We start from the raw sequence: 25,539 nt of genomic DNA, 5'->3' as shown, positions 1-25,539 counted from the left end.
TTTCTTTGCTTATTGTTTGGCTCCTGCAGTACAGAAGTATTTGTTTAGCTATGTGAATAACTTCCCAAGGATATTTAGCACATGGAGAGGAATCCCCAGTGAGAAAACACACTCTTTCTTGCTGCTGCTGCTGCTGATTTCTATTTTGGTTGATGATTAGCTTTGTTTAATGAAAAGAGATTATATATGTGACCAGTTTACCCACTCAACACATGTGCTTTTGTGTTCTTGGCTGCTAGTCTTATAACTTTCCTCTACCCCTTCTCCATCCTGCATTATGCACTCAGGAGAGTTCATTAGCCACTTGAAACTCCATATAGATTCCACAGAGACAAACTTAGGTACACATGGAAATAATAGCTAACATTTATTGAGCATCTTGTGTGTGGGGGCTAAGCACTTGGTTAAATACTTTAGTTGTCTTTCAGTTAATACTTGAAACAGTTCTGGAACTATATACATCCCATATATAGGTATGTACATACATAGTGCTGCAAATACAGTTTTTAAACATAATGGTGCTACATATATATTGTTATAAACCTTTCTTTCTTCTTCTGTCTTTTCTTCTGAATATGTTCATTTTTTTCATGTCAGTCCTGTGGACCTAGTATGTTCTTTGTAACCCTGGGCATAGGGTTCTTTAGCACTATTTCTCAAACTTCGCTGCACATTGGAATCACCTGTGGGGCTTGGAAAAACACCCATGCCTGGGCCCCAACACCAGAGATTCCGATTTTGTTGGTGTGTGGTACAGCATTGTTGTTGAAGAATGAGATAACATTTATTAAAACATTCCCCTACTAAAAGACACATGATTCTCTATTACGAGTTAGGAAACCTGTTTTCTATTTCAAGGTTGTAATGAACACGTTTGTTGATACGTCTTGGTGCCTGTGTATGAATATATCTGTAGGTCAACTTCTTAGATAAGCAATCTAGAAAGTTTGCTTTCATGTAGCTAGAAAGTGTAAGATGTGGATCAAAGGGCCAGTGCATTAACATAATAACAGACACTGTCAGGTTGCCTTCCACTGAGGTGATACAATTGACTTTCCCATGCACAGTTATGAGATTGCCTACTGTGGGGCTGAGGTTCTTCCCTCAGTCATCTTTCACTCTGTAGTGTTTTTTTTTTTTCCCCCTTTAAGTTTGTTGTATATTTGGAGGGTTGTATATCTAAATGCTTATGAAAGTTCCCAACATGAAGGGAGGTTGGGGAAGTTCTGTGTCAAGGTGTTAATTTCTCTAAGTCTTTTTAATGTTGTGTCTTTGGAATGAAATTTTATAGGCTGACATCCCAACTTAATGCCTTTACTTTAATCATCAGAGAAGATGTGTAGCAATACGTCCTAGAGCCACACAACACCTGAAACAGGACAGCATTAGAGGCAGCTGTCCTCTCTACTGCCTTATTTCTATACTTCATCTTGCATACAGTTGAAGCGTTCATCATCTTTCCATACGCCTCTTTTGAACATCCATTATGTAAAATTTGTAAGTAGAATTTTTACGAAGGGCAGGGTGCTGCTTTTGAAGGGAGTTCCAGTTTTTATAATGTGACTCTGTCATTGTTTCTGGGTGGCTTCTCCTTGCCGCATCATCAGCAGGACGCATTAAGAAAAGCTGGAACCGAGGTGTGGTATAGTGCTGGCCATGATGCAAAGCTCAGCGCGCTGCCCCAAATGAGCCCCTCTGAGCAGCAGGCATTGTGGAGAGACTCAAGCTCTAATAAACAGCTTGCCACACTGTGATTTTCAACTCAGGAATCACCATATACTTAGCTCTCTCTAAACATTTTTTACATTTGTAGTGGCAAATTGTGGCAGTGTCCACATGTGTTCAGAATGATCTTTCTGAGGAAAAAGTGTGAAAGCCAGTGGCCCTGGGTGCTTATATCTTGAGGGTTTGCAGTAGATTTTCTATCTTGGTAATCAGTTCACAATCGCTTCTTGGCCAGAGAAGATACCTTCAGACTTAGAGAGTAGAAGGATAAGTAGATGTGATCAGTGACTCAGGATATCAAGGGGAATCATATCAATATTGCAAATGTCAGTGTCCTTGCAGTAACTAAATTGGGTATGCAAATGTGAGAGTTTTTGTACAATTGGTTGGATTGGAATATTAAACCTGCTGAATTCTTCAAAATATACAGGAAAGCTTTTTTAAAAAAATGCCTTTTCCCATCCTGCTCCAGAAACCCTCAGAGAATTTCCCACAATTTGAAGATAAGCTGACCAACCTGCAGAGCCCTTGATTTAGTGATGACAACTGCCCTCTAGAGATTAAACCAGTCTCATGCCAGGAATTTACTCTGCTGATACACACAGGAATGTCAGAGAAAGGAATCTGGTTAACATATTTCCACCAAACAGTAGTTAACAAATAAATCCTTGTCCCCAACTTTTTAATGTAGTTCCCACTTCCCTTTATAGTGTCCACCCAAAAGCCATCAGACATTTCTTGAGTACTTGGGGGTGCTAGATGGTGTGAGGAGACAGAGCATCTCATTTAGCCTTTAGACTACGCCTGTGAACAGTTTCTGCCTGGGCTAAGAAGGAATCTTCCCCTTGGCATGAAACATGAATTGGCATGTTTAATTAGTGGGTAAGAGCTACATGATCCATCCATTTTCTTTTTTTGCATGGGCTGCTTGGAAGCTCACACCGAAGTGGTGTGCTCTAGCTTTCCTACTCTTAGATTTTTTTCATGTACAGCCCCCTGGGTTTCTCCCACCTTGACTTTCTGTGTTTCATTCTGTGTTAAAATTTTGGTCTCATTGTGTTTTCACTGTAAACCATCTTAATTCACTTTCTTACAACAGAGGAGAGGCAAAAATATGTACAACTTTATTTTTACAGATGATAAAACTGAGTTTCAGAGGATGTAAGTCTCTGTCCTAAAGTCATTCCAAGAAAGAAGTGGTGGAGCTGTTATTTGAACCTGTGTTGCAATTCTGCGGCTGCCCATGTGATACTGTGTCTATCAGTTTTTCCCTAACTGGAAAGCACAGGCATCTGCATGAGAAAGTTGGAGGTTTCTTAATTGTTACCAGAGAGTGAGGCTAATTTTAAGCAAGAATCTTTGTTCTTTGTGATGTTTCATTTTCTCCTGTTGCAATTGTATTAAAGTAATCTTGGCATAAAAGTAGAAGAACATAAAAAGAGGAAGGTAATTAGTGAGTTTTAAAATTTGCTTTCAGTATAAACATGAACATATAAAGTCCCCTGGGCAAAATTTTATTTCTTTATTTTCAGTTCAGTAAACTGTCATTTACCAAGTATGCCAAGAGCCATTTTTCTTCTCAGAAGCCCATGTAGAAATAAAAATTATACCTTCTTGGCAATAAAATGCCTCCATGATAAAATACGGTTACAACGTTTGAGAAGGAACAAGATTGAACAGCATCTGGTTTGGGGCTGTAAGGACTGGGAGCAGTACTCACTTCCCCAGGGGACCCTGTCTAGGCCTCACCAGGGAGAGGGACTTAGTGTGACTATGAGCCCTCAGCCCAGAGTACCTCCAGTATCTTCTTTAATCCATAGTAAACTTTGCTTCAAGTTATGGTAAACGTAAGTGTTGAAATTAAGTATATATGCATTCAACTTCACATCTCAAAATTCGCCTGCATTATTTCAATTGTGAGGAAGTTAAAAAATGCCTAATAATATATTTCTTTTTGAAACAATGTCTTTTAACATTATTTGCATTTTCTGTGTGGATGGCAACAAAGGGTTGACTGCTTGTTTGGGAAGATCTGAAGCCTTAAATACCAAAAGTGTGGTCGTTGTGGTGGGGGGACATTTTCAGAGGCAGCCACATTCACCTATATTTGTGAAGACTGACTTTAGGGATCATACACTTGGATCACAGAGGAGCAGTGTGTGTAGAGTACAGGTGACTGCCGGTATCTTGCAACATACAAGTATTCTTTTCCATGACTGATGGCCTTACTCTCAGATTTTTGAAAGAGCTGCTGGTGATTCAGGAAAGTTGCATTCTTTTGTACATTTGTAAAGAACAAAACTTGGCCTCTTAGATCAGAGGGAGAGCTTTGATGTGACAAAGCTGGCAGTGGAGTTGTAATATTTTATGTTTTTGTAGCCCCCACAATTTAAATTTGTCTTTGTACAGTATCTGAGCGGATCCCTTAGAGGCAGATTAGAACCCAGAGGGAGAAAATTATTTGCATTTCTTTTGACTTCAGCTTACAGTTGTTTATTGACTTAACTCACAGACTAGCAACAGGTCAGCAGAGGGAGGGCACAGCTCTCTGTGAGCTGTGATGTCTTCAGGGTGCTCCAAGGACACTTTGGATTTGGCTCCTCTCCCAGATGATCTAGACGAGATGTCTTGGCTTCCACACTCTGGTTTCTGTCACGTGAACAGCACAAACTTCCTAACTCGAGGACCTTGTTATATTGGCTTTAGGGATTTATACCCTAAACCCATGGTTATGGTATTACGTGACACAGAACAGTTGTTGCCAGCTTTTTAGGATCAAAACTTGGAGGTCCTCTTCTTTGCTGTTTACATGTGGGGTGGGGCATAGTGTTTCTGGTAGGGCTTGGAAAAGGACTGTTAATTACATGCTGGTTGAGGCCTGGTCTGGCCTGAGGGCATGCATGGACTTCACCTGGGTGCCCTCCTCCCTTATCTAGGGAGAAAGTGGGGAAGGAAGTGGGCAGTTCTGGCTTCCACTCTGTGTCCCCTGCCTATGCTGAGGCAGAGAGAGCAGACAGAAGTAGAAAGTGTTTTCAGGATGCTAATGGCTTTTTTGAATATTTGCATATTGGTTTCCCTGTCCATAGATGCTTTCATTGTTTTCTTCTTGCCTCAGAAAAGTTACTGGGTCTAGAGGATCGACTGCTGGGTGAAGTTCCAGGAGCCACTCCAAGAAGTGCCCTATTAGAACATCCTTTTGGGACCAAGTGTATGGGCAGGGCTGTCCCTCCACTGACACACTGACTGAGAAACGCCCTTTCCGTTTCCTGATGGAGAGGATGTTGAAACCTGCAGGGAAAACACAATTCCCTTTCAGACGTTTCTCCTATAAGCTTTAGACTACAACTCGTGATTTTTTTTTTTTTAAGCTCCAAATAGTATTTGGCATCTGGTGTATTTGCAAAATGAAACCAGACATGAGGAATGTGAGAGAGGAGAGGGATGGCCAAGGAGAGAAGCAAAGCAATTTTTTTCCTTTCACATTTTTCTTGATAAGACAATTTGGGTTAACATTATTGTGTTGTTGCAACGCAAATTACACATCAGGGCGCTTTGGAAAATTGCAAAATGTGAGGTAAACTGCAGTTCTGAAAACATGGGTGTGGCAACTAACGTGGAGGGTCCCTCAACCTTTCTCTTTAAAGTTGCTCTTATTGCGTAACTCTGTTTTCTTGTCCTTCTTTTTATGGTTGTGACATGAATTCTATTGTTTCAGAAATTCCAGAGACCATTTATAGTACCAGAACAATGACTATATTTTAGTGTTGGCATTATAATTCTTAGGAAAATTCAATGTCAGGAAAATTCAATGCTGTCCATCTTGATTCATGTAATAGAAGTGGGGAAGAACAATTATGGTTCCCACTGCCCTTTGCAAGTGGATGTAAAAACTCTCACAACTTCTAACCAAGCTGGTGGCTCTCAGGAACTCATTGTCCCTCCCTCCCTTCCTCCAGCATATCTTGACTGCCATTTCCCCTAAACCCCTCCAGCTAGAGGAAAACCTTGGCAATTAGATTCCTCAGTCTGGACAGTCATCTTATAAATGTGTGGCAGAAGTCCTGATGAACCAATTAAAATAGTCTGCATATCAGTGAAAATCTGTTTTGTTATGACAACCTTAACATTTCACTCATGTATTAAATACTGATTGTGTCTTGCTTTGTGGAAAACAAACTTTACATATCACATATATTATGACTTGGCATTATCAAAGGAAAGTGTTAGGGAGGGTTTTCTTGTGGACTATAGGTTGTTTTCCAATGTTTTACCGTCATAATTATCATCATCCATATTCCCTAAAATTTGGCCTCAGTTTTTGACTGTTGCTACATTGAGAGTCTTGCTTGTTTTGTTAAAGAGCGGTACAAATGACTCTGACTTCTAGCTAGGCCACAGATGGATTGGATTTCTTCCTCTTTGCTAAGGAAAATGCACCTGCTCCAGAATCTTAAGAAGCTTTTTTAATTGTTTCCTTGTGCACAGCATAGCAATAGTCATCTGTAATGTTACAGATGGATTGCAGTTTGGATGTCCCAGAAGTGACTTCTTCCTCTGCGGCAATGCCAGAAGCTGAGATTAGAAGATGTGCTCTGGTTCAGGGCCCAGCTGTCATGGTGGAATTAGTCCTCTTCCTCAGGCTGATCGATTAAAAAGAGACCGATGTGGAAACCTAGGTCCCTAGTTTCAGGAACTATGCATTTCCTCTTCATCGAACAGGAAAAGGACCAACTCCCCTCCCTGCCGTATGTCTGCACTAGTCTATTATCTCCCCAAATGGCGTTTTGAGTTTTCTTAATCTGTGTCTCCAGTACCTAGCACTCTGTGGGTGTATTGAGGAAGTTCATATCATGATGGCTGAGTAAGTGAATGTTTTCTTGGGCAAAATGTTGACTGAATATAAGATATTGGGGAAATGTCTAAAAGATTTTATCAGTGAGTCTCTTTTCAATGGCACTTACTTGGGAATGAGTTGAAAAACTACGCACCAGCTAGTTTGGCCAGAAATTCCTCACTCTTGGGAAGCTGGAAAGCTGCAAATATCCCAAGGATGGAATTCGTTTATGAGACTTCTGTCAGCATGAGAAAGCTTGACAAGTGCCTAAGGAGAACTCAATGATCGGATTGGCTTCAAATGTCTTGGTGGGTTTGAAAACAGATCTGCAGACAACTACGGGAAGAACACCCAGTCACATTTCTCTGACATTCAGAGGTAAGACCATCTGTTCACTTAGGCATTTATACTTTTGCATTCAACAAACATTTGTTGAGAATATACTACGTGCCAGGGATTGACTAAAACTTAGTCCCTGCCTTCAGGATCTCATAGACTAGTAGGGGAAATGGACATTAAAAAAAAAAAAAAAAAAAAAAGACACTCAAGTATGTATATCATACTAGACGTGTAGAAAGAAATGTGTAACAGTTCTGGGAAACTGAAGGCCTACGAAGCAGCAGTATTTGAGCAGAATCTTGAATGCTGAGTGGAAGAGTCAGATAAGGAAGACACCCCAGGCTGAGGACACTGTAGATGTGTGGGCTAAGAAGTGCGACCATTGCCGAGGTCTGATGAGTGCACGCGGATGCCTGCGTATGAGGCATGTTTAGGGTATTGGGAGATATGGGCTGGAAAATAAAGTTGGCAAGGGCCAGGGCAGAGACCACCTTCCAGCATGTAGCTCCTCTGGTCTGGGCCCCGCCATCTTCAGCCTCTTCCTTCCTAGCACTCCCACGACTCAGCATCCACCATGGCTTATTAGGCTCCAGCCACATTGGTCTTCCCTAGTGACTGAAATGTGCCAGCTCCCCACCTGCCCTGGTCTTCACACATACCTCCTTTAACCTGGAATCGTCTTCCCTAGCACTTTGCAAGACTGGTCCCATTTTATCCATCAGGTCTCAGCTTAAACGCCTGTGGTCAGGAGAGGCCCTCCCTGATCATACTATCTGAAGGAGCTGCCCTCCCACCACTACCACCATTGCCCTTCACTTTCTTCTTTGCATCCCCTGTAACATGAGCCAACTTCAGGAATAACGTTTTAGTTTTCTTGATTTTTTTTTCCTGCCTTCCCCAAAGCACACAGGCATCTTTTTCTCATTTTCATCTCTTTTCCCTTAGTGCCCAGCACAGTGTTTGGAATATTTGGCTCATAATTTTTACTTGATAAACATTTGACTAAATGATGAAATGGATGGATATGATGGGCTAGGGAAGCTGTTGTTACTTTTATGATGTATGGGCTTCTCTGCATAAACATCTCTACCAGTAAATCAAGTGTGTAAGGGCATGGGCAGCATTCAGGGTATTGGGAGATGGGGGCTGGAAAATCAAGTTGTTAAGGGCCAGTGCAGAGACCTCTCTCCAGTGTGTGACCCCTCAAACTTCTGTCTTCCTGATGGCCTGCCTCCTTCCATCTTAAGTCTCACCTGTGAAATGGGGATGATGAAATGAAGTGATGGGTGCAAATATGAGTATTAAATCATATATACAGGGCAGTTGTTGGAATCACTCGTCAGTGAAGTGCTAGGGCAGTTAAGGTGGGCAGGTGCTTCTGAGGGGTCCAGTGGAATGATTCCTTTTGTTTCCTGTTTTGGTCTATATCTAAGAGACTAGGCTCGGAATAGTGGAGCTCCATATATGGGGAAAAAATGGATGCCTGTTGAAAATCTCCAACACATGCCATCATCTAGAGTTTAGGGATGGGTTTAGGAAAGGACCTTGTATTTGGGGATCCGTGGAGGAGTCAGCATAAAAACTTGGCCTTTGGGTTTCACTGAGGCTTCCATATACAAATTACCATCAAAGGCAATATTTTGGTGCTTATTGAAAGGATTTCAATTAGGTTCTTAAATGTAGTAGACCCTGTGTCTTACTACCCATCTTAGAAACTAGCCAAGAACTTCATATTCTTTTGTTTATAAAACTGTTGGGATTTTCTTTTTAAGACTTGAAAATGCTTTGGACTGATTTTTAGACCTTAACATTACCCCCTACTTCTCGCCCCTCCTCAGTACAGCCAGAATGTAATATAACTTGGGTTTAAGTGAAACTTGTAACATGTAAAAGGAAAACTGTTGCTATGTTTGTTTATTCTGTAAATACTTTGATTGTACCCCTATATGCAAAACACTAAATGACATGTGCCATGTCACTTTTCCTCACAAGTTGATTCTTCAGTGAGAAAATAAAGACCCAGACCTCTATTTACAGTAACTGTTGGCTATACATGATGGAGGTCACAAAATGCTAAGAGAGCCCAGACCATATCTAGTTAGGCAGATTAGCAAGACTGCCTGAAAGAGATGGCTGGAAATGAGCTTTGAAGTCTGAATGTGGGCCATAGGACCCTCCATGAGCTGGCCTTTGCCTATTTTAGCCTACTTTATTTTCTTGCCCTCATTTCCCAATAGCCTGAACATTGCCTTCCTGCCCTGTCTTCCTGGGCAACACTTCCCCATCTCCCACAGTCATACAGACCTTGTTGGTAGTCCCAGAATGATCTCTCTTTAGTTTACCGAGGATAAGATATGTGACAGTAGCCTGGCTTCCGAGTGGGATGTGGTCCCTGCTCTGAGGACACATACCAGAGACAAATATTAACAGTTATATTTTAATGAGATAAGTCATGACTCCCATGTCCTAATGTACATCAGCACTGCTGCTGCCTACCTGCGTTGGGTACAAGAATTGAGATTAGGTTGGGCACAGTGGCTCACGCCTGTAATCCTAGCACTTGGGAAGCCAAGGCCGGTGGATCACGAGGTCGGGAGATCGAGACCATCTTGGCTAACATGGTGAAACCCCATCTCTACTAAAAATACAAAAAATTAGCTGGACGTGGCGGCGGGCGCCTGTAGTCCCAACCACTCGGGAGGCCGAGGCAGGAGAATGGCGTGAACCCCGGGAGACAGAGGTTGCAGTGAGCCGAGATCACGCCACTGTACTCCAGTCTGGGCAACAGAGCAAGACTCTGTCTCAAAAAAAAAAAAAAAAAAAAAAAGAACTGAGATTAAGCATGTAAACTTTTATAGCAATTTGACATTGCTGAGATCTTTCAGTTTATAACAGATTGGATGAAAACAACTAGTTCTTTACCACAGATAGTTTGAAAGCTGGTATGTAGATTAACCTAACTTGGATATTTTTGATAGGAACATTTTTGCATACTCATACTCATTTCCGCCTCTAATGTAAGCAGATAATCATATCAATGGGTTTTTAAAATCTCACTTTATTTATTGTGAAAGTAGTACGTCTTCAATATGCCAACTTAGGAAGTGCAGAAGAATCTTTTTGTTTGTTAAAACAAACAAGGTAATCTCTACATTTGTCACAGAACTAACTGCTGCCTGCATTTTATTTATTTTGTCCTTTTTGCCTGCTCTTATATGTAAATTTTTTCTCACAAAAATGGGACACTGTATTGTTTATTCTTTACGTGTTTGCACGTCATTAAATATTCTTTTACAAAGGGCTGCTTGGTAGTCTGTTATCTAGTTGTACCATAATTTATTTACCTTTTCTGTATGGTTCTTCATTACAAGCACTTATTCTGTGCCCTTATTTGCTCTTATAGATAATGCTTTGGAAACTGCTGTGAAAACATTTTTGATAATGTCTCTGAATATTTCCTAAGCATACATTTTCAGAAGTAGAAATACTAGGTCAAAATGTGTGACCACTTTAAGACTTTGATAAATTGCCCTTCGGAAATGCAGAACTGAATTTCAGCTATCAGCAGCGGTGGGTGTACTCTCAGGATTGGTACTTTCAGGGTGGGAGGATGTTGCTAGACAAAGGCAAGAGCGAGAAGGAATGAGTGGTCTACTTGGGTGGAAGGTGAGAGGAGTGCAAGATGTTTACGGGGCATCGAAAATGCCTGTTGAGTAACGTGTAGGATATTTTTGAGGAATTAGGAAAAGACAAAAGTTGAGCTGAAATCCACTGAAAGCCAATTTAGAATGGTATTGGGGAGCCATTGGCAGATTTTCAGCAGGGAGATGAGACCCAGAGCTCTGCTCTGAGAAGATGGTGGTATATACAGCACAGTCTGTACCATACCACTCATTCCCTGTATCCTTCATGCTCCTTCCTACCTCATGCCTTTGCTCGTACTCTTCCCTCTGCCTAAAGACCCTGTTTTCCATATTCTGTCAAAACTCCACTCATCCATCCAGATTCTTAGGTAATTCCTGCTCAGTTTACATGGCACTTACTGGCATATTACCTTTATTATAACTATCTGGTGAACTACTGTCTCTCACTAGATTATGAGCTTCTAGTGAATGACCTGTTCATTTCCATATGCTTAGGCGACTACTGTCATTCCTGGTACATAGTAGGTATTAATGCACATTTGCCAAAGGAATCCCAATTATGACGTATGTCTCAGTGTGACCTTGCACAAGTACACCCTAGGCCAGAAGACATATGCTTCAACAGAACAGGACATTGGATGTTTGACTTAGTCTTTGTTTAAGAGCCACTTAGAGCATCATTGTGGACTCTGATAGACACACTGCTTTTGTCCTTTCCCTCCCTCCCCATCACAGAACCTCCCAGTTCCTAACGGTAGAGACCACTTTCACTTCAAGTCATCTAAGGACTACACTGTAGAAGTCTCTGGAAATTATAGTTGTTTATGAGTGCTTTTACTTATTTACATAGTAGTATTAATTACAAAATCAAGAAATTGGCTACACATTTTGGAGTTGGATTATCTGATTTGGAAGATGCCATAAGTCAATGGGTTGGAGTTTACTTTTAAAACTTAAGAACAAAAAAAGTTCAAAGAAGGCATCGGTTTTCTCACTGTCCAGATTTGTTAAATGTTGACAAACTTGACCCTAGTCTTTCTTCTATGTGTATACTTCTATATTTAAGTGTATAAATAATGCATTCACAGCCTTGTTCTATCACCTTCCCTGACCAAGATACGTTTCTCCTCCCCTGCCCTTCCATCTCTTGAAGGACCAATGCTCATCCTACCTTTTTTTTTTCTTTTAATCTCATCTCTTTTTAAACATTGAAGACTTATAACAGTTATACATCTAAATGTGTCCACTATTCTTGAAAAATCATGAAAAGAACATTCTTTTTCTTGCCTTTTTCTAATCTTAGTCCACTCTCAGAAGAGAGGAATTAGGGATTTGTTGTCTATCCTTTTGGACCATTTGGTGGAAATAAATGTATACGTATGGCTTTTTGTATGACGTTTTTAAAAAGACACAATGGCATCATGCTGTGCCTATTGTTCTTCTTTGACTTGGTTTTTTTCAATAGACAGTATCAACTGGAAATCTTTCCAAGGCAATATATACAGTTGTAACTTGAAACATACCGTCTATCATCATTAAAAACATATTTTTGTGGTGAAAATTTGGATTCAAAAGGGTAAAAGTGAAAATAAGTAGTTCTCCAACCCTCTGTTTTTATTTTGAGAATTACTGCTATTAATATTTTCTTTCATATATTTATAAATACATACCTTCTTTAAATCATGTACTCCTATAGCATTTTCAACATTTTCCCATATCTATATACACAAATGCCTTGATTCTTTTAAATTAGTGTATAATATTCTATTAGATGAGTGTGTGTGTGTGTGTGTGTGTGTGTGTGTGTGTGTGTGTGTGTGTAATTTAACCATTTCCTTTCCTTACTGGTGAATTCATTTTGTCTTTTCAGTTTGAAAATCTCTGGCCCTTCTAGCTCAAGTCCTGGCTTTATTGTAAATTTTAATTAGTTAATACAATGAACATTTATGGAGTGCCTTCTCTTTTCCTGGCATTGTGCAGAGCACTAGACCCACAAAATACTTGATGCACAGCCTCTTCCCCTGACTTCAGTTACCACAGTCTAACAGGAAGACACACTCATAAAGAGCTTAGAATGTGGTCATGCTAGAATGGATATATATGTCATAGCATATATGTTATTAATTCTATTTAGGGAAGAGACTTTTAAGTCAGTCTGGAATCAGACTTTAAAAAATAAGAAAGAGATCTCCTAGGGGGCAAGGAAGAGAAGGTCATTCTTTCAAGAAGAGTAACAAGAACAAATTAGGTCGGCAGGAAAGGGAATGTGATGTACAAAGAACAGACAGTAGCTCAGTGTAATTAAGAGTGTATGTTGTCGGGAGAGTGGCTGGAGTTGTCCTGTTTGCTCAGCAGTTATTGCAGGAAACAGTCAACAAATGAATAGAAGGGTGTGTGTTCTCTGCCCAAGTGGACTCTAAACCCACTCGGTGGTATTCTTTCTATGCCCTGCAGGGTGCACACAATGTCGCCAGCACACGGAGCTCTTTCTTGAGTTGGTCTGGGCTTTTAAAAACCATTTTGTCTGTTCCTGTACTCTTAACCAAGTCATATCCTCTTTTTGCAGAGTTTAGTCACATCAAGAAATAGAACAGAATTCAACCATGGCCCCAAGAAAGAGAGGTGGACGAGGTATTTCATTCATCTTTTGCTGTTTCCGAAATAATGATCACCCAGAAATCACGTATCGGCTGCGAAACGATAGCAACTTTGCGCTTCAGACCATGGAGCCAGCATTGCCCATGCCCCCTGTGGAGGAGCTGGATGTCATGTTCAGTGAACTGGTGGTGAGTCCTAGTTTTCTATCCTGGCATTGGTGGGGAGCCAGGGAAGGAGAAGAGGAGAGGATGTGAATGAGTTGGTTTGGTTTGACATGGACTTTTCCTTTTCAGTGAAATGGCCCGCATTCACCTTTATGTCTGCACCCTCACGTCAGCACTAAACCTGTGGAGAAGGAAGAGTTAGAAGAGGGTAGTATTACCACATCCAAGTGCTTTGCTGGCGCTTTAAGTGGGTGGAGGGATTTAGACCTTCAGTTCTTCAAATATGTGGCAGTACTGCATCTTAAGTTGCCCTTCTTAATTTGTCTCCATCCCAATCCTTAGTCTATACATGTATGCATATCCTTCATTTACTTCACACCTATCGGGATTCCCTAATGCTCCCCTACCCCCACACCGAATATACAGTTTTAATGTATTTTTTAAAAAATTAGTCATACTTCCCATCCTGTTGTTGATCCTTTGGTGAAAGACATTATTACTTAAGTACAGCATCATTATTTAGCCTAGTGATAGGATTAGAATAATAACTGTTGTGGGAATCTTTTTATAGATACTATCATATTTTAGAATCAAGTGTACTGAAATGAAGGATGTATCTAGTGCAGGACCCATTCATCAAGAGATGTATGTACATTCTCCAGCTTAGCTTTTCAAGCATCAGTTGGTGTTTCTATTCTGTATTTCAGAAGATATTATGGCATAGTTTAAAGGGAGCTAGCATAGGAATTAGGAAGACTTCGGTTCAAATCACTGCTCTGACTTTATTTTCATAATTGTAAAAAATCATGTTATTTTTCTGATCCTGTTTTCTGAAGGAAGAAAGCATCATCTTCTAGGTTTGATATAATGTTTCAGTGAGAACAGTACACACTGGGAGTGGCCCAGTGCCTGGCCTTTAAACTTGCTTAATAAATGTTACATGAATACTGTATCCTGCCTTGATCACCACTGGCATTTTGTAATGGAGTTAGTTCTTCTTTCTTTCTTTTCTTCAACTTTCATTTTAAGTTCTGGGGTACATGTGCAGGATGTGCAGGTTTGTTACACAGGTGAACATGTGCCATGGTGGTTTGCTGCACAGATCATCCATCCTATCACCTAGGTATTAAGCCCGCTATCCATTAGCTGTTCTTCCTGATATTCTCCCCACTTCACCATCCCCTTGCCCCCTGCCACATGCCCCAGTGTGTGTTGTTTCCCCCCATGTGTCCATGTGTTCTCACCATTCAGCTCCCACTTATTAGTGAGAACATGTGGTGTTTGGTTTTCTATTCATGCATTAGTTTGCTAAGGATAACGGCTTCCAGTTCCATCCATGTTCCTGTAAAGGACGTGATCTCATTTATAATGGAGTTAGTTCTAAATGGACCATTTATATTGTTCAACAGACACTAGAGAATACTATTCATTTTGCATGATTCTTTGGTCAAGAACATACTGTAGGCTGCTTCAGTGTTCTCCTTGGGTAATATCTGAACTGACCATGTCACTCCAACTCTTACAGACCAGAATTCACTTATAAAGCAGAAAGATAAACCAATATGAGATTGGTTATGAAGCGGATGTTTGATTTCTGGTCTGCGTGGAGCGATGGGCCTATTGCCAACCAGAGTTGGTCGGGAAAAAGAAAAGATGACTCCTACCAGTGTACTTGCACTTTATGATCTTGAATATTTTCCATGTTTAAGGAATCTCTCCCTTCTCTGAATCTCCACTGCATGAATAATTCTGTTGCAGGTGTTAACAAGGAAGTTTGAAATAGAAAGCCAGAACCTGCCCCCCAAAGATCTGACAGTAGTAAAAGGAGATCCATTACAAAGAAGATATGATGGCACCAAAAGCATAATCACAAATTACCTAGGTGTGTAATATGTGTTGTGCGGTGTAAGTCAAGGAGGTGAGGAAGGTGGTTAGGGAAGACTTTCTGGAGGAAGTGAGCTGTCAGCAGGAATTGAAGGTGAGAAGAAAAGTTGGGGGGATTCATGTTAATGACTGTCTCAGTCATCTTAAACTAGGTTATGCTGTGATAGCAAAACCCCAGTGGTTACAACAGCAGAGGCTTATTGCTTGCTGTGCTGTGTGTCCACTGTGGGTCTGCTGTAGTTTTGCTCCTTCCTGTTTTCTGTCCAATACCCAGTCAGGGTAGAGGAGGAAAGGCAAACCTGGCAAACCACTCATAGGCTCTGAGCGTATGCTTGGAAATAACAGATGTCACTTGTGCCCACATTTCACTGGCCAGTGCAGATCACATGGCCACATCTGAGTTTGCATGTGAGGAGGCATCATTCTTCTGTAGAGACTGGCACCACAAGTCATGTGGCCAAGCCTGAGGTCATGGGGCAGGCAGATGACACATAGTCCTCTTCTAGGGAGGGCAGTGAATCATCTACCAAGATAGCAATCAAGAAGGGCAATAATGATGCATTGACAGGCAGGGTTTTATTTCCCACTTAAAATGTTTTAAAACTGAAAGTCTCTGGTTCAAGTTGGTGTTTGGATTTAAAAAAGGAAAAAAAAAAAAGTCAACCAAAAGACATAGGTGTTGCTGATAGCTAACGACTGCCCTCAGTGGTAGTGGAGCTGGTAGGCAGAGCTGGCATCCTCAAAGAATTCCAGGTCTACAGTCCTTTCAGTCATATTCTGTCAGTCTCCCAAAATGAGAGCGAGGAGCCCATGTGGTGGCAGCTTCATGTACGTCTTGAAGACAGCTCATTGTTCTGTGTTCGTAAGGGAGAAAATTCCATTCTCTGCCTTATTGATGTCTCTATTCTGTGTGAAAATTGCCTACAGCTGCTAGTTGTGAGAAAGCCAATGCCAAACCAGAACTTTAAGCTGAAACCATTGGAAAACAAATTATCTTGAGGTTTGTTTCTGTTCTGGTGAGTGAAGGATGAATTTTTATCTACTCTTGACTTCAGGGACTAAGACTACAAATCTATCCAATTGTCAGGGGTGGCCTGGCCAGGAGAGGTAGGCTCAAAGCTGCGGCAAGCCTCTGCCCCAGGTTCTCTTGAGTAGTAGCTGAAGCAGTTCTGCCTCTGGTCTGGTACAGCAGAGGGAGGCCACATGTGGTAGTGGACAGTGCCCGGACTCTGGAGTCAAACACTTTCCCCAAATGCCCGCTGTGTAGCCTAGGAAATCTTCTTTTAAGATGATTTCTGTTTGAATTTTAATTGTTTACTTACCTATAAAATGGAGATAATACCATCTTGCTGATAGGGTTGGTGTAGAGGTGAAAGAAGATAACCTTTAAAAAGTCTGGCACCTAATAGATGCTTTACACCCCACAGACTAATACTGCAAGAGGGATGAGAGATAATTCTAGTGTCTTCTAGACACAACACTCTAAGCAAATATTTCAGCTTTTCCTTTTCTTGAAAGTAAATCTGCCCTGGTGTGAGCAGGCCAATGTGGGTCTAACCTATCTGTTAGAAAGCATGTCGTCAGAGTTGGTTGTTGTAAGCTAGTTTCCTTTGCCTCATCTGATGAGTCACTCATTTGATGTTTTTAAAACTGATACCAAGTAGAGTTCTTTCAGAATTGCTTACTGAAACCGTATCACCTCATTAATAAAGCAAGCCTCAATAGGAGGTCAGCTGTATGAATCTTTGAAGAAGGTGGGCAGCGTGGAGCACCTTGTTCTGTAGTAGGCTCCCTGCAGTAGCCAGGGGAATCAGAATTAGTCCTACCTCAGGACTTAGCATTGTCTTCCTAGTCTCATCCTGCTTAACTTAAAAAAACAAAACAAAACAGGTTTATTGAGAAATAATTCACTTATGTAAAGTGTGCAATTCAGTGGCTTTTAGCATATTAATAGAATTGTGCAACCATTGCCAAAATCACTTTTAGCAATCACCCTAGCATGTAACCTTGAAATCCGTAAACCATCACTCCTCATTCATGCCTAATCCCAACATCCCCTAACAAACATTAATCTTCTTTGTGTCTCTGAGAATTTGCCCACTCTGGATAGCTCATATAAATGGAATTATACAATATGTGGTCCTCTGTGACTTGCTTCTTTGACTTCACGTAGTGTTTTCAAGATTCACCTTATAGCATGTACCAGTACCTCATTCCTTTTTCTTGTCTAATAACATTCCATTATGTGGATATACCACTTTTTTTTTTTTGAGACAGAGTCTCATTCTGTTACCCAGGCTGGAGTGCAGTGGTGCAATCTCAGCTCACTGCAACCTCCACTTCCTGGGTTCAAGCAATTCTTTTGCGTCAGCCTCCTGAGTAGCCGGGATTACAAGCATGCACCACTGAGCCCAGCTATTTTTGCATTTTTTTTAGGAGATGGGGTTTCATCATGTTGGTCAGGCTGGTCTCGAACTCCTGACCTCGTGATCCGCCCGCCTCAGCCTCCCAAAGTGCTGGGATGACTGGTGTAAGCCACCGCACCTGGCCCCTATCACGTTTTTTATATCCATTCATCATTGATGGACATTTGGGCTGTTGCCAATTTTTGGCCCTTGTGAATAAAGCTACTATAAATATCCATATGTAAGTTTTTGCATAGATACATGTTTTAATTCTTGTGAGTATATATGTAGGAGCGGGATTAACTGGGTCATATGGTAACACTGTGTTGAACTTCTGAGAAACTTTCAGACTGTTTCAAAGGGACTGCACCATTTTACATCTCCACCAGCAATGTATGCGGGTTCCAGTTTCTCCAGATCTTTGCCAACACTTGTTCTTATTCACCCCCTACCAACTGATAAGCCAACTGCTTTTAAAGCTGTTCTGTAGCTCCTAAAGAACTGAGGACAAAATAACTCGGGAATTGTGTGTGTGTGAGTTGTCAAATAGAATTAAAGTCTTCCTACTAACAGTTTTTAAGTTATTTGGGATATTTACAAATAAAACTAAGAGTCTGTTTAATCTCTGCTAACCATACATTTTATACCTTTTGAGAATCAATTCTTTTTTACTTTTTCCTCTCCCTCTCACCTCTACTTCCTCCCCTCTCCCAGTCCTCCTCTTTTTTCTCTGCCTCAGTCAAAATAAAGAAATGTAACCAATATGAGGTTTAACACTCAACTATTAAAATAAGATTCAGTGATATTCTTTTCTACAGATTTTTAAAGGTCTTAAATTATCTCAAGCAACCTATCCGAAGAGTCGTAAGCGTGACAACTTTATAAATCATCCTTATTCAAGTAACTTTTTTCATCTCAATATTAGCAATAGACGATTTACGTTGGAGTGAACAGAAGAATGAGTCATTAGTCGACTGACGGTTTATTTTGATGTGTGCATGTTAAGAGACTGTCTCTGCCGATCCTGAGGTAACTGGTGAGCAAAAGACACATGGTCCTATCCTTGATGTTGTAGAGCTGAAGGTCTAGCAGAAGAGAAAAGCAACTAAATGTGCAATCTTTTCAAAGTGATCAAGTGCTATGGGAGTGCTGCTCAAGCAGTACATTTTGTCTGGGAGGAAGCTTTATTCCCTTGCTGGGGAAGGAGGGTGCTGTTCACTCACACCTACCCCCATGATTACCTAACCCAGTGTGAAGGGTCTTGGAAGGCTTCCTGGGGAAAGTGACTTAATGTGAGGTGTGAAAAACAAGAAGGAATCGTTCAGGCACAGAGGAAAGAAAAGAGTGTTACAGACAGTGAGAACAGCATGTGTAAGTGCTATAGAGTGAGAGAAGGCATGGAAGGCTCAGGTAACTGAAAGAAGTTCAGTTTAGATGACACATAAAAAACAGGAAGCTACAGGGTTTGGAGATTCTGAGAGACAAGCCTGGGAAAGGTGTGTTGGGGATGATTATATTGTTGACTTAAACATATATATCAAATTCTTCCTTGAACCAGAGAAAAGTGCCTCTGTTTGCTTACAGATTTTTTCAGTGAACCAAATATAATGAGGTACATCAAAATATTTTGCTGTCTGGTTAAATTTACAAAAATAACCATGGTTCTGTTCGGTATTTGTGAGGTGTTGGTAAGTTTAATGATAGGTGTCATGTATCCCTGGGTAGATTCTTATCTTAATCCATTTTATGTTGCTATAAAGAGAATACCTGAGGCTGGGTAATTTATAAAGAAAAAAAATTATGATTCATGGTTCTCATGGTTGGAAGGCTCAAGATTGAGCATCTGCATCTGGTGAGGGCCTCAGCCTGTTTCCACTCATGGTGGAGGCGAAGAAGAACCTGCATGTGCAGATATCAGGTGGCCAGAGAAGCAATGGGGGTGGGGTGGCAGGTGCTAGGCTCCTTTTAACAACCAGCTCTCCAGGGAACTAATGGAGCTAGAACTCAGTAACCCTGAGGGAGGAAATTAATCTATTCATGAGGGATCCTCTCCCATGACCCAAACACTTCCCATTAGGCCCCACTTCCAACATTGGGGATCAGATTTCAATATGAGATTTGGAGGGGAACAAACATCCAAACCATAGCAATTCTGAATATGTTTTCCTTTGAGCTCAATAGTTGACGTGAGGTGCCTCTTTGTTACAACACGCACCTCCTTTGGCTACTTTAATTTTGAAGTAGAAAAGGACAAAGAGAATTACCAGGAGTCCCCCTGCGATAGACTTCTGCATACCCCAAGAATAAGGGGTTCCTACAGAATATTTCATAGCAACAGTGGTATTGGAATTGGGATGTCTTTCTCACAGTTTGTTTCTATGACCCTCAGCTTTTTTAATGAGTGAAACATGCAAAAATGTCCAACTGCTTTTCCTGTGTGAGATTTTAGGTAAGAAATCCAGGTTTAAAACAAGTCTGGTTATTATTCTTGAAGTGTATTGTAGTCAGTCTCACCTCTTACAACACACATATTTGGAATCCATTTCATAGTTTTAGAGGGGAGCTTTCATTTCTAATACACTACGTCACTGTAAATTTATGGCCAGTTGGAAATAATATGCAGTATGAACCCAAGTTTTTCTAAGCCTGAAATGTTTCCAATTCCATTTTGTACTACTTTCTGGTTAATCTGCCTTCTTTCAAATCCAATTCTTAGACTTCCATTTATTAGGCCAGTGGGTCTGATGTTTGAGGATAATAGAGTGCTGTGCCTTCCAGGAAATGTAAAATATTTTAAACTTGTTGTGAAATTCATCACTGGTCACAAAACCACCGTTTATACTACCAAGGAAATTTAAAAGGAAAACTAAAATCCCAATGAGAAGGTAGTGATGGTGGATACTGTAGGATGATGATAAGATGTGTTCCATCAAAATATAATCATAAATATAATTACTATAGGCCTATGTTATTAAGTACCGAGGACATTCTCAGGATTAGTCATCAGCATAGAATTTGAGAAATGAAGATAGCAGAAATGAAAGAATTTAGATGATATTATCAGATTTAGATAAATTCACAGTCAAGGTAAGTTATGCCAAATGAATTCACTTGAGAGCCTACATAGTAATCTTTTCATTTTTCGTGTATTCTGAAGTCACTTTGGTATGAAAGGAGCTACAGGAACCCAAGTTAGTCCTAAGGATACCAGGGTACACATTTTGTTCTTCTACCAGCCTTGTGAATTGTTACTCCTTTTCTCAGGCTGTCAGCATAATTTCTGTTATGACTGAGGCTTATTTTAAGCTCTCTTAAATAATAAAGTACTTCTGTTGTTACCAAAATCAATGAAAATTTCAACATTTTTTATCTTTTTAATTTTAAAACTTGCCTTATATGTGAAGACCATGAGCTATTCAGTTCCCAGTCCCCAAGAAAGGTGAAAAAAATTGCATGGTAGGAACATTCCGTTTTAAACTGATAGAAGAAAAAAAAAAAACTGGTTGTAAAGAGTCGTAGTTTTAATCTATTGTTTCTTTATTAGAGTGTAAAGGATTGCTCTGTAATTACGCAGAGAAAATCAGACCATATAAGACTTCAAAGATATATGTCTACAATAGTGTCAAAGTATTCAGTTATCTGGAAGCCAAAATTCAGAATCTAATGAGGGAACTGATATTAAAATTGTTCTGTTTCCATGAGATTAAAAGTTGGTTTTATTTGACAAACCTATAAAGCTTAAAAAGAGAAAATTTTTGTTTAGCTAAAGGAAATAATCAGTTGACAGAGAATTAAAATATATTGGCCAGGTGCAGTGACTGGGGGGGTGCAGTGACTGGCAGGGCACAGTGGCTCACACCTGTAATCCCAGCACTTTGGGAGACTGAGGCAGGCAGATCACTTGAGGCCAGGAGTTCGAGACCAGCCTGGCCAACATGGTGAAACCCCATCTTTACTATTAATAAAATTAGCCAGACATAGTGGCGCATGCTTGTAACCCCAGCTACTCAGGAGGCTGAGGCACGAGAATTGCTTGGACCTTGGGAGTCGGAGGTTGCAGTGATCTGAGATTGGGCCACTGCACTCCAGCCTGGGCAGCGGAGCAAGACTGCCTCAAAAATATATATATATGTATACACACACACACACACACATATGTATGTATATATGTGTGTGTGTGTATATATATGTATGTATATATGTAGGAGAGAGAGGGAGGGTGGGAGAGAGATCTTCCTTTGACAGTGGGGCATTTCTTGGTGACTTTGGTGCCATAGGAAAATGCTCAGAATAGTATGAAGATATGCTGTATGTCACAAACAAAAGTTGGAATGTAGATATGGGCTTAAATGTGTGCAGTGCTAAAATTCCTATGGAGTAAATGTGAACTGCTGCCAAGATACAGTCAATTTAAAGGTGGTGGAAAATGATCTCATATCTAGGACTTGATCAGTTATTTTGGCCCTGAGAACAACTGATGGTTTATGATATAGGCTGATGTTGACATAAGTGGTTTTGCTTGCTGATATCTGCTGTACTTCTGAATAGAACGTTGCTTTGTTCCTAAAACAGTAGGGTTGGCAGTAGACTCTCATTTCAGTGGCATTATACATTTCTTTGTACTGGTTGAAGTCCGCTCTGCTTAGAGACAGTAAGATGGTCAAAATGATTTCTTAAGTTTCCTTCTAATCTTCTGATTCATTAAACACATCCAGTAAAGCTTAAGATACAACCATAAAACCATTTTATTCCTTCTAATTCTAAATTTATATTTTATCTTACCAAGATCATTCCAAATATCCTTTCCTACAGGCTGTTAAATTTGGACTTTGACTTCATATTATTTTGTTACCATTTCAATTATTTATTTCTGTATGCTTCTTCTATCTTAATATTAGATCAAGGAGACTGAAATGAGTGGGCATGAAGAGATGGAGGAAAGAAACATGAAAACGTGGTATTTAAATAGAAATACGGTACTATAAAACCATCTCTGAATTAATAATGCTGTTGACAAAATGGCTATGGATCCTCTTGGTCCTGATGATTTTCATTAAAATGAATCCCAAAGAGACCCTGAATAGTATGGACCTACTTAGCTTTTGGCTACAATTTAAAATCTGACTATTTAACTTAGTCCTTATACTACCACGTGCAAATTATACAAAGTTGATATAGTATACTGACATTACCGTTCTCTGTATGTCCTCATATAAGCCAATATAAGTGTCAAAAGGCTGAAGGAATAATTTGATCTTCATAAGTAGTGTGGTTTAGGTAAGCTTTTAAACGTAATTTTAAAAATGTGTTTCAGTAATGGCTAGAAGGATCTGGTAGTTTGTGCAATTAACTGTACATAAGAATATATCTTGATGCTCTGGGAATTATCTAGTCACCATCATTTGCTCTCAGAAAACACATGTGACATGGCCTTTGGGAGGTAATTGCTCAATACCATGGATGGTGTTTTTCAGGTCTGAACTGTCCTTGAATATTTTTACTCGCTGTGTCTGGAATCCTCCCCACCCCAACCTTCAATTCCCAGAATTCTTCTGGAATTTCAAGCTGTTCTTGGTGCGTGTTACAAGAGCTCATTGACCAGCTATATCTTTCAGTTATGATTTTCTGGCTTATGGGTGAAGAGCTAGAAGTTTTGTTCCTTGGCAAACCAGATTCCTAAAAAAGTTGCAATATTTTTTCTTATGTTCAGTTTTAAATGAATTTGTTGGCAAGATCTGAAAGCTGCTAGCTGTTTATTTCATTACTCAGTGCAATATTTAAGAACTAAATTAAACCAATAACTGAAAACTCAGAATTTATATGTGACATGTATATATATATTTGATATATATGTTTATGTTATATATAAAATATGTATATGACTTAATTTCAGGAAAAAAGGGCATTTCTTGAATGTAGAAGGAAAAGTCAGAATCTTTTGCCATCTTTTCAACAATCAGATAGTTTTTTTTCTCATATGAATAACTCATTGTATTAATCCACTATATATATGCATCTTTGCACCTTCAGAGAGCAGAATGGATCGGGTGTTATATCTGACTTTCTCACGCTCAGGATTCTGGGGGCCTAGGGCAGTGCTTGGTTCAGAGTAGGTGCTCAATGAATGTTTTGGGCCTGAATGAATGGACGCATAACTAATTACAGAAACATAACACATGAGATGCACAATAAGTATTTGAGTGAATGTATGCATGCATGCATGAATTAATAACTGCTAAATCCTGCAGCAGTTGGGTTTGTATTTTAATATTCTCATAGTGGTGATAAGTTTGGGCTGGTATTATACTCTGCCTGCACCCTATCCACCTGCTGTCATCCTGTTTTACACTTCCTCCTCATTAAAATGTTAGTTACAATGGGGACACCAAAGTGGCTGGCATGAAAGTTAGCAGATTAAAAGGATAAGGATGATAATGTTTAAGAAACATTCTTTCTCTTTAAAAGTCTCTCTACTGTATATTACGTGGTAAAATAAATAGCTCCAATGTGGGAAGACTTCTTGTGCTAGATTGTCTTTTGACTCAATTAAAGCTTTAAAGTGTCAGATGAGCAGCCAAACAAGCCTCTTGAGGGTGTCGGAGGGCCCTGGGCCGGCAAGAGCAGTGTTGGTGCTATCGAAGGAGGTGGCCATGTGTGGAACTTGGCTTCATGGCTGGTTGCCCACAGGGACTTTGGGTACCTTTCTTGTCTGTCACTTTACAGCTGGTGCTGTATCCCCAGAGATGAAGTACTTCCATTCAATTAGGAAAACACTGCTTAGAAATTCTCTCTTTCAGGAACAACAGACACTGGGGCCCATCAGAGGGTCGAGGGTGGGAGGAGGGAGAGGATCAGAAAAAATAACTATGGGTACTAGGTTTAATAGCTGGGTGATGAAATAATCTGCACAGCAAACTCCTGTAACACAAGTTTACCTATACAACAAACCTGCATATGTACCCCTGAACTTAAAAGTTTTAAAAAAATTTAGTAAGACTTGTCAACTGAAGTTGTACTAGATTATAGGTGTAAATACTGGAAATTTGGGTGGATATTGGGAGATGATTCTAACATGTTTAGAAGCAAGTTTATTTTAGATTACCAGAAAACTGCTGATGATGCAGACTATTAAAACTTAAAGTCACTCTAATGAGTTTCTAGTTGAACAGTAAAAAAGCTGAACAAAAAGCCTATGTGTTTAGCTGCAGACTTTGTCTAGCCAACTGAATATAGTTTGCATTGCTTGCTATTAAGAGAGAAAAGGAAATAGTGTAAAACGCTTAACTACTGGTAGTAAGAAACTAGAAATTATTTCTATTAGTCAGCCTTTGCTTGCAGTGTTTCTCACTTCTTATTTTTATGTATCGAATGAAAACATGTCTGTCAGACACAGAGAATATTACTGTGTAGGTGGTGGTGAGTCATATTGTGGTATTTCATATAATGACTAAGAATATTGGCAGAAATTTTGCAGGCTGAAAACCTCCAAGGTTTGTTCTCTGTGTTTACCAATCCCTTTTAGGGCTTAAAGCTCGCTCTTGTTTTCCATTTCTGTTTGTCCTGACTGGTTAGGAGCAGGTAATAATTCACTGAATGCACCTCTATGGAAACTGACAAAAATCTTATCTAGGTTTCAGATTTCTAACCACCATCATATTAAAATACTATTCTCAGGGTCATTGTGGTTAAATTTTAAGTGCTTCGTTGGCAATTCATGACTCCCAGATGAGATGGTCATTTGCTGTAATGGGGCTGGATGTGTATATATTTAATGAATTATCATAGCTTTATAGTACATTTTCTCCATGCATTTTATAAAAATGTTTTCTGTTTCTTTGCTGCCAAAGCATCACCCTTCAGTCTGCCATTAGCTTCTTCCTCTTGATGTTGTACTTATCACCATGTCATGTGTCTTTAGGTCACAGCTTCTTCCCCTTGATGATGTA

General features: G+C 40.0%; 1 protein-coding gene across 2 annotated transcripts in view; it reads left to right on the top strand.

The window, feature by feature from the left end:
* DAAM1 (dishevelled associated activator of morphogenesis 1) overlaps nt 1-25,539 on the top strand; it is a 194,907-nt gene that overhangs the window by 61,514 nt on the left and 107,854 nt on the right. The window contains exon 2 of one of the 2 annotated variants that reach the window (XM_011989575.1): nt 13,109-13,328. In XM_011989575.1, coding sequence (XP_011844965.1) covers nt 13,146-13,328 — 183 coding nt within the window. In that variant the 5' untranslated portion in view covers nt 13,109-13,145. The remainder of the gene's footprint in view (nt 1-13,108; nt 13,329-25,539) is intronic. The other variant, XM_011989574.1, reaches the window with a different exon arrangement.

The sequence above is a fragment of the Mandrillus leucophaeus genome, unplaced genomic scaffold, assembly GCF_000951045.1.
Source record: "Mandrillus leucophaeus isolate KB7577 unplaced genomic scaffold, Mleu.le_1.0 Scaffold359, whole genome shotgun sequence".
NCBI lineage: Eukaryota > Metazoa > Chordata > Mammalia > Primates > Cercopithecidae > Mandrillus > Mandrillus leucophaeus.
This window is presented reverse-complemented; position numbering and strand designations above follow the sequence as displayed.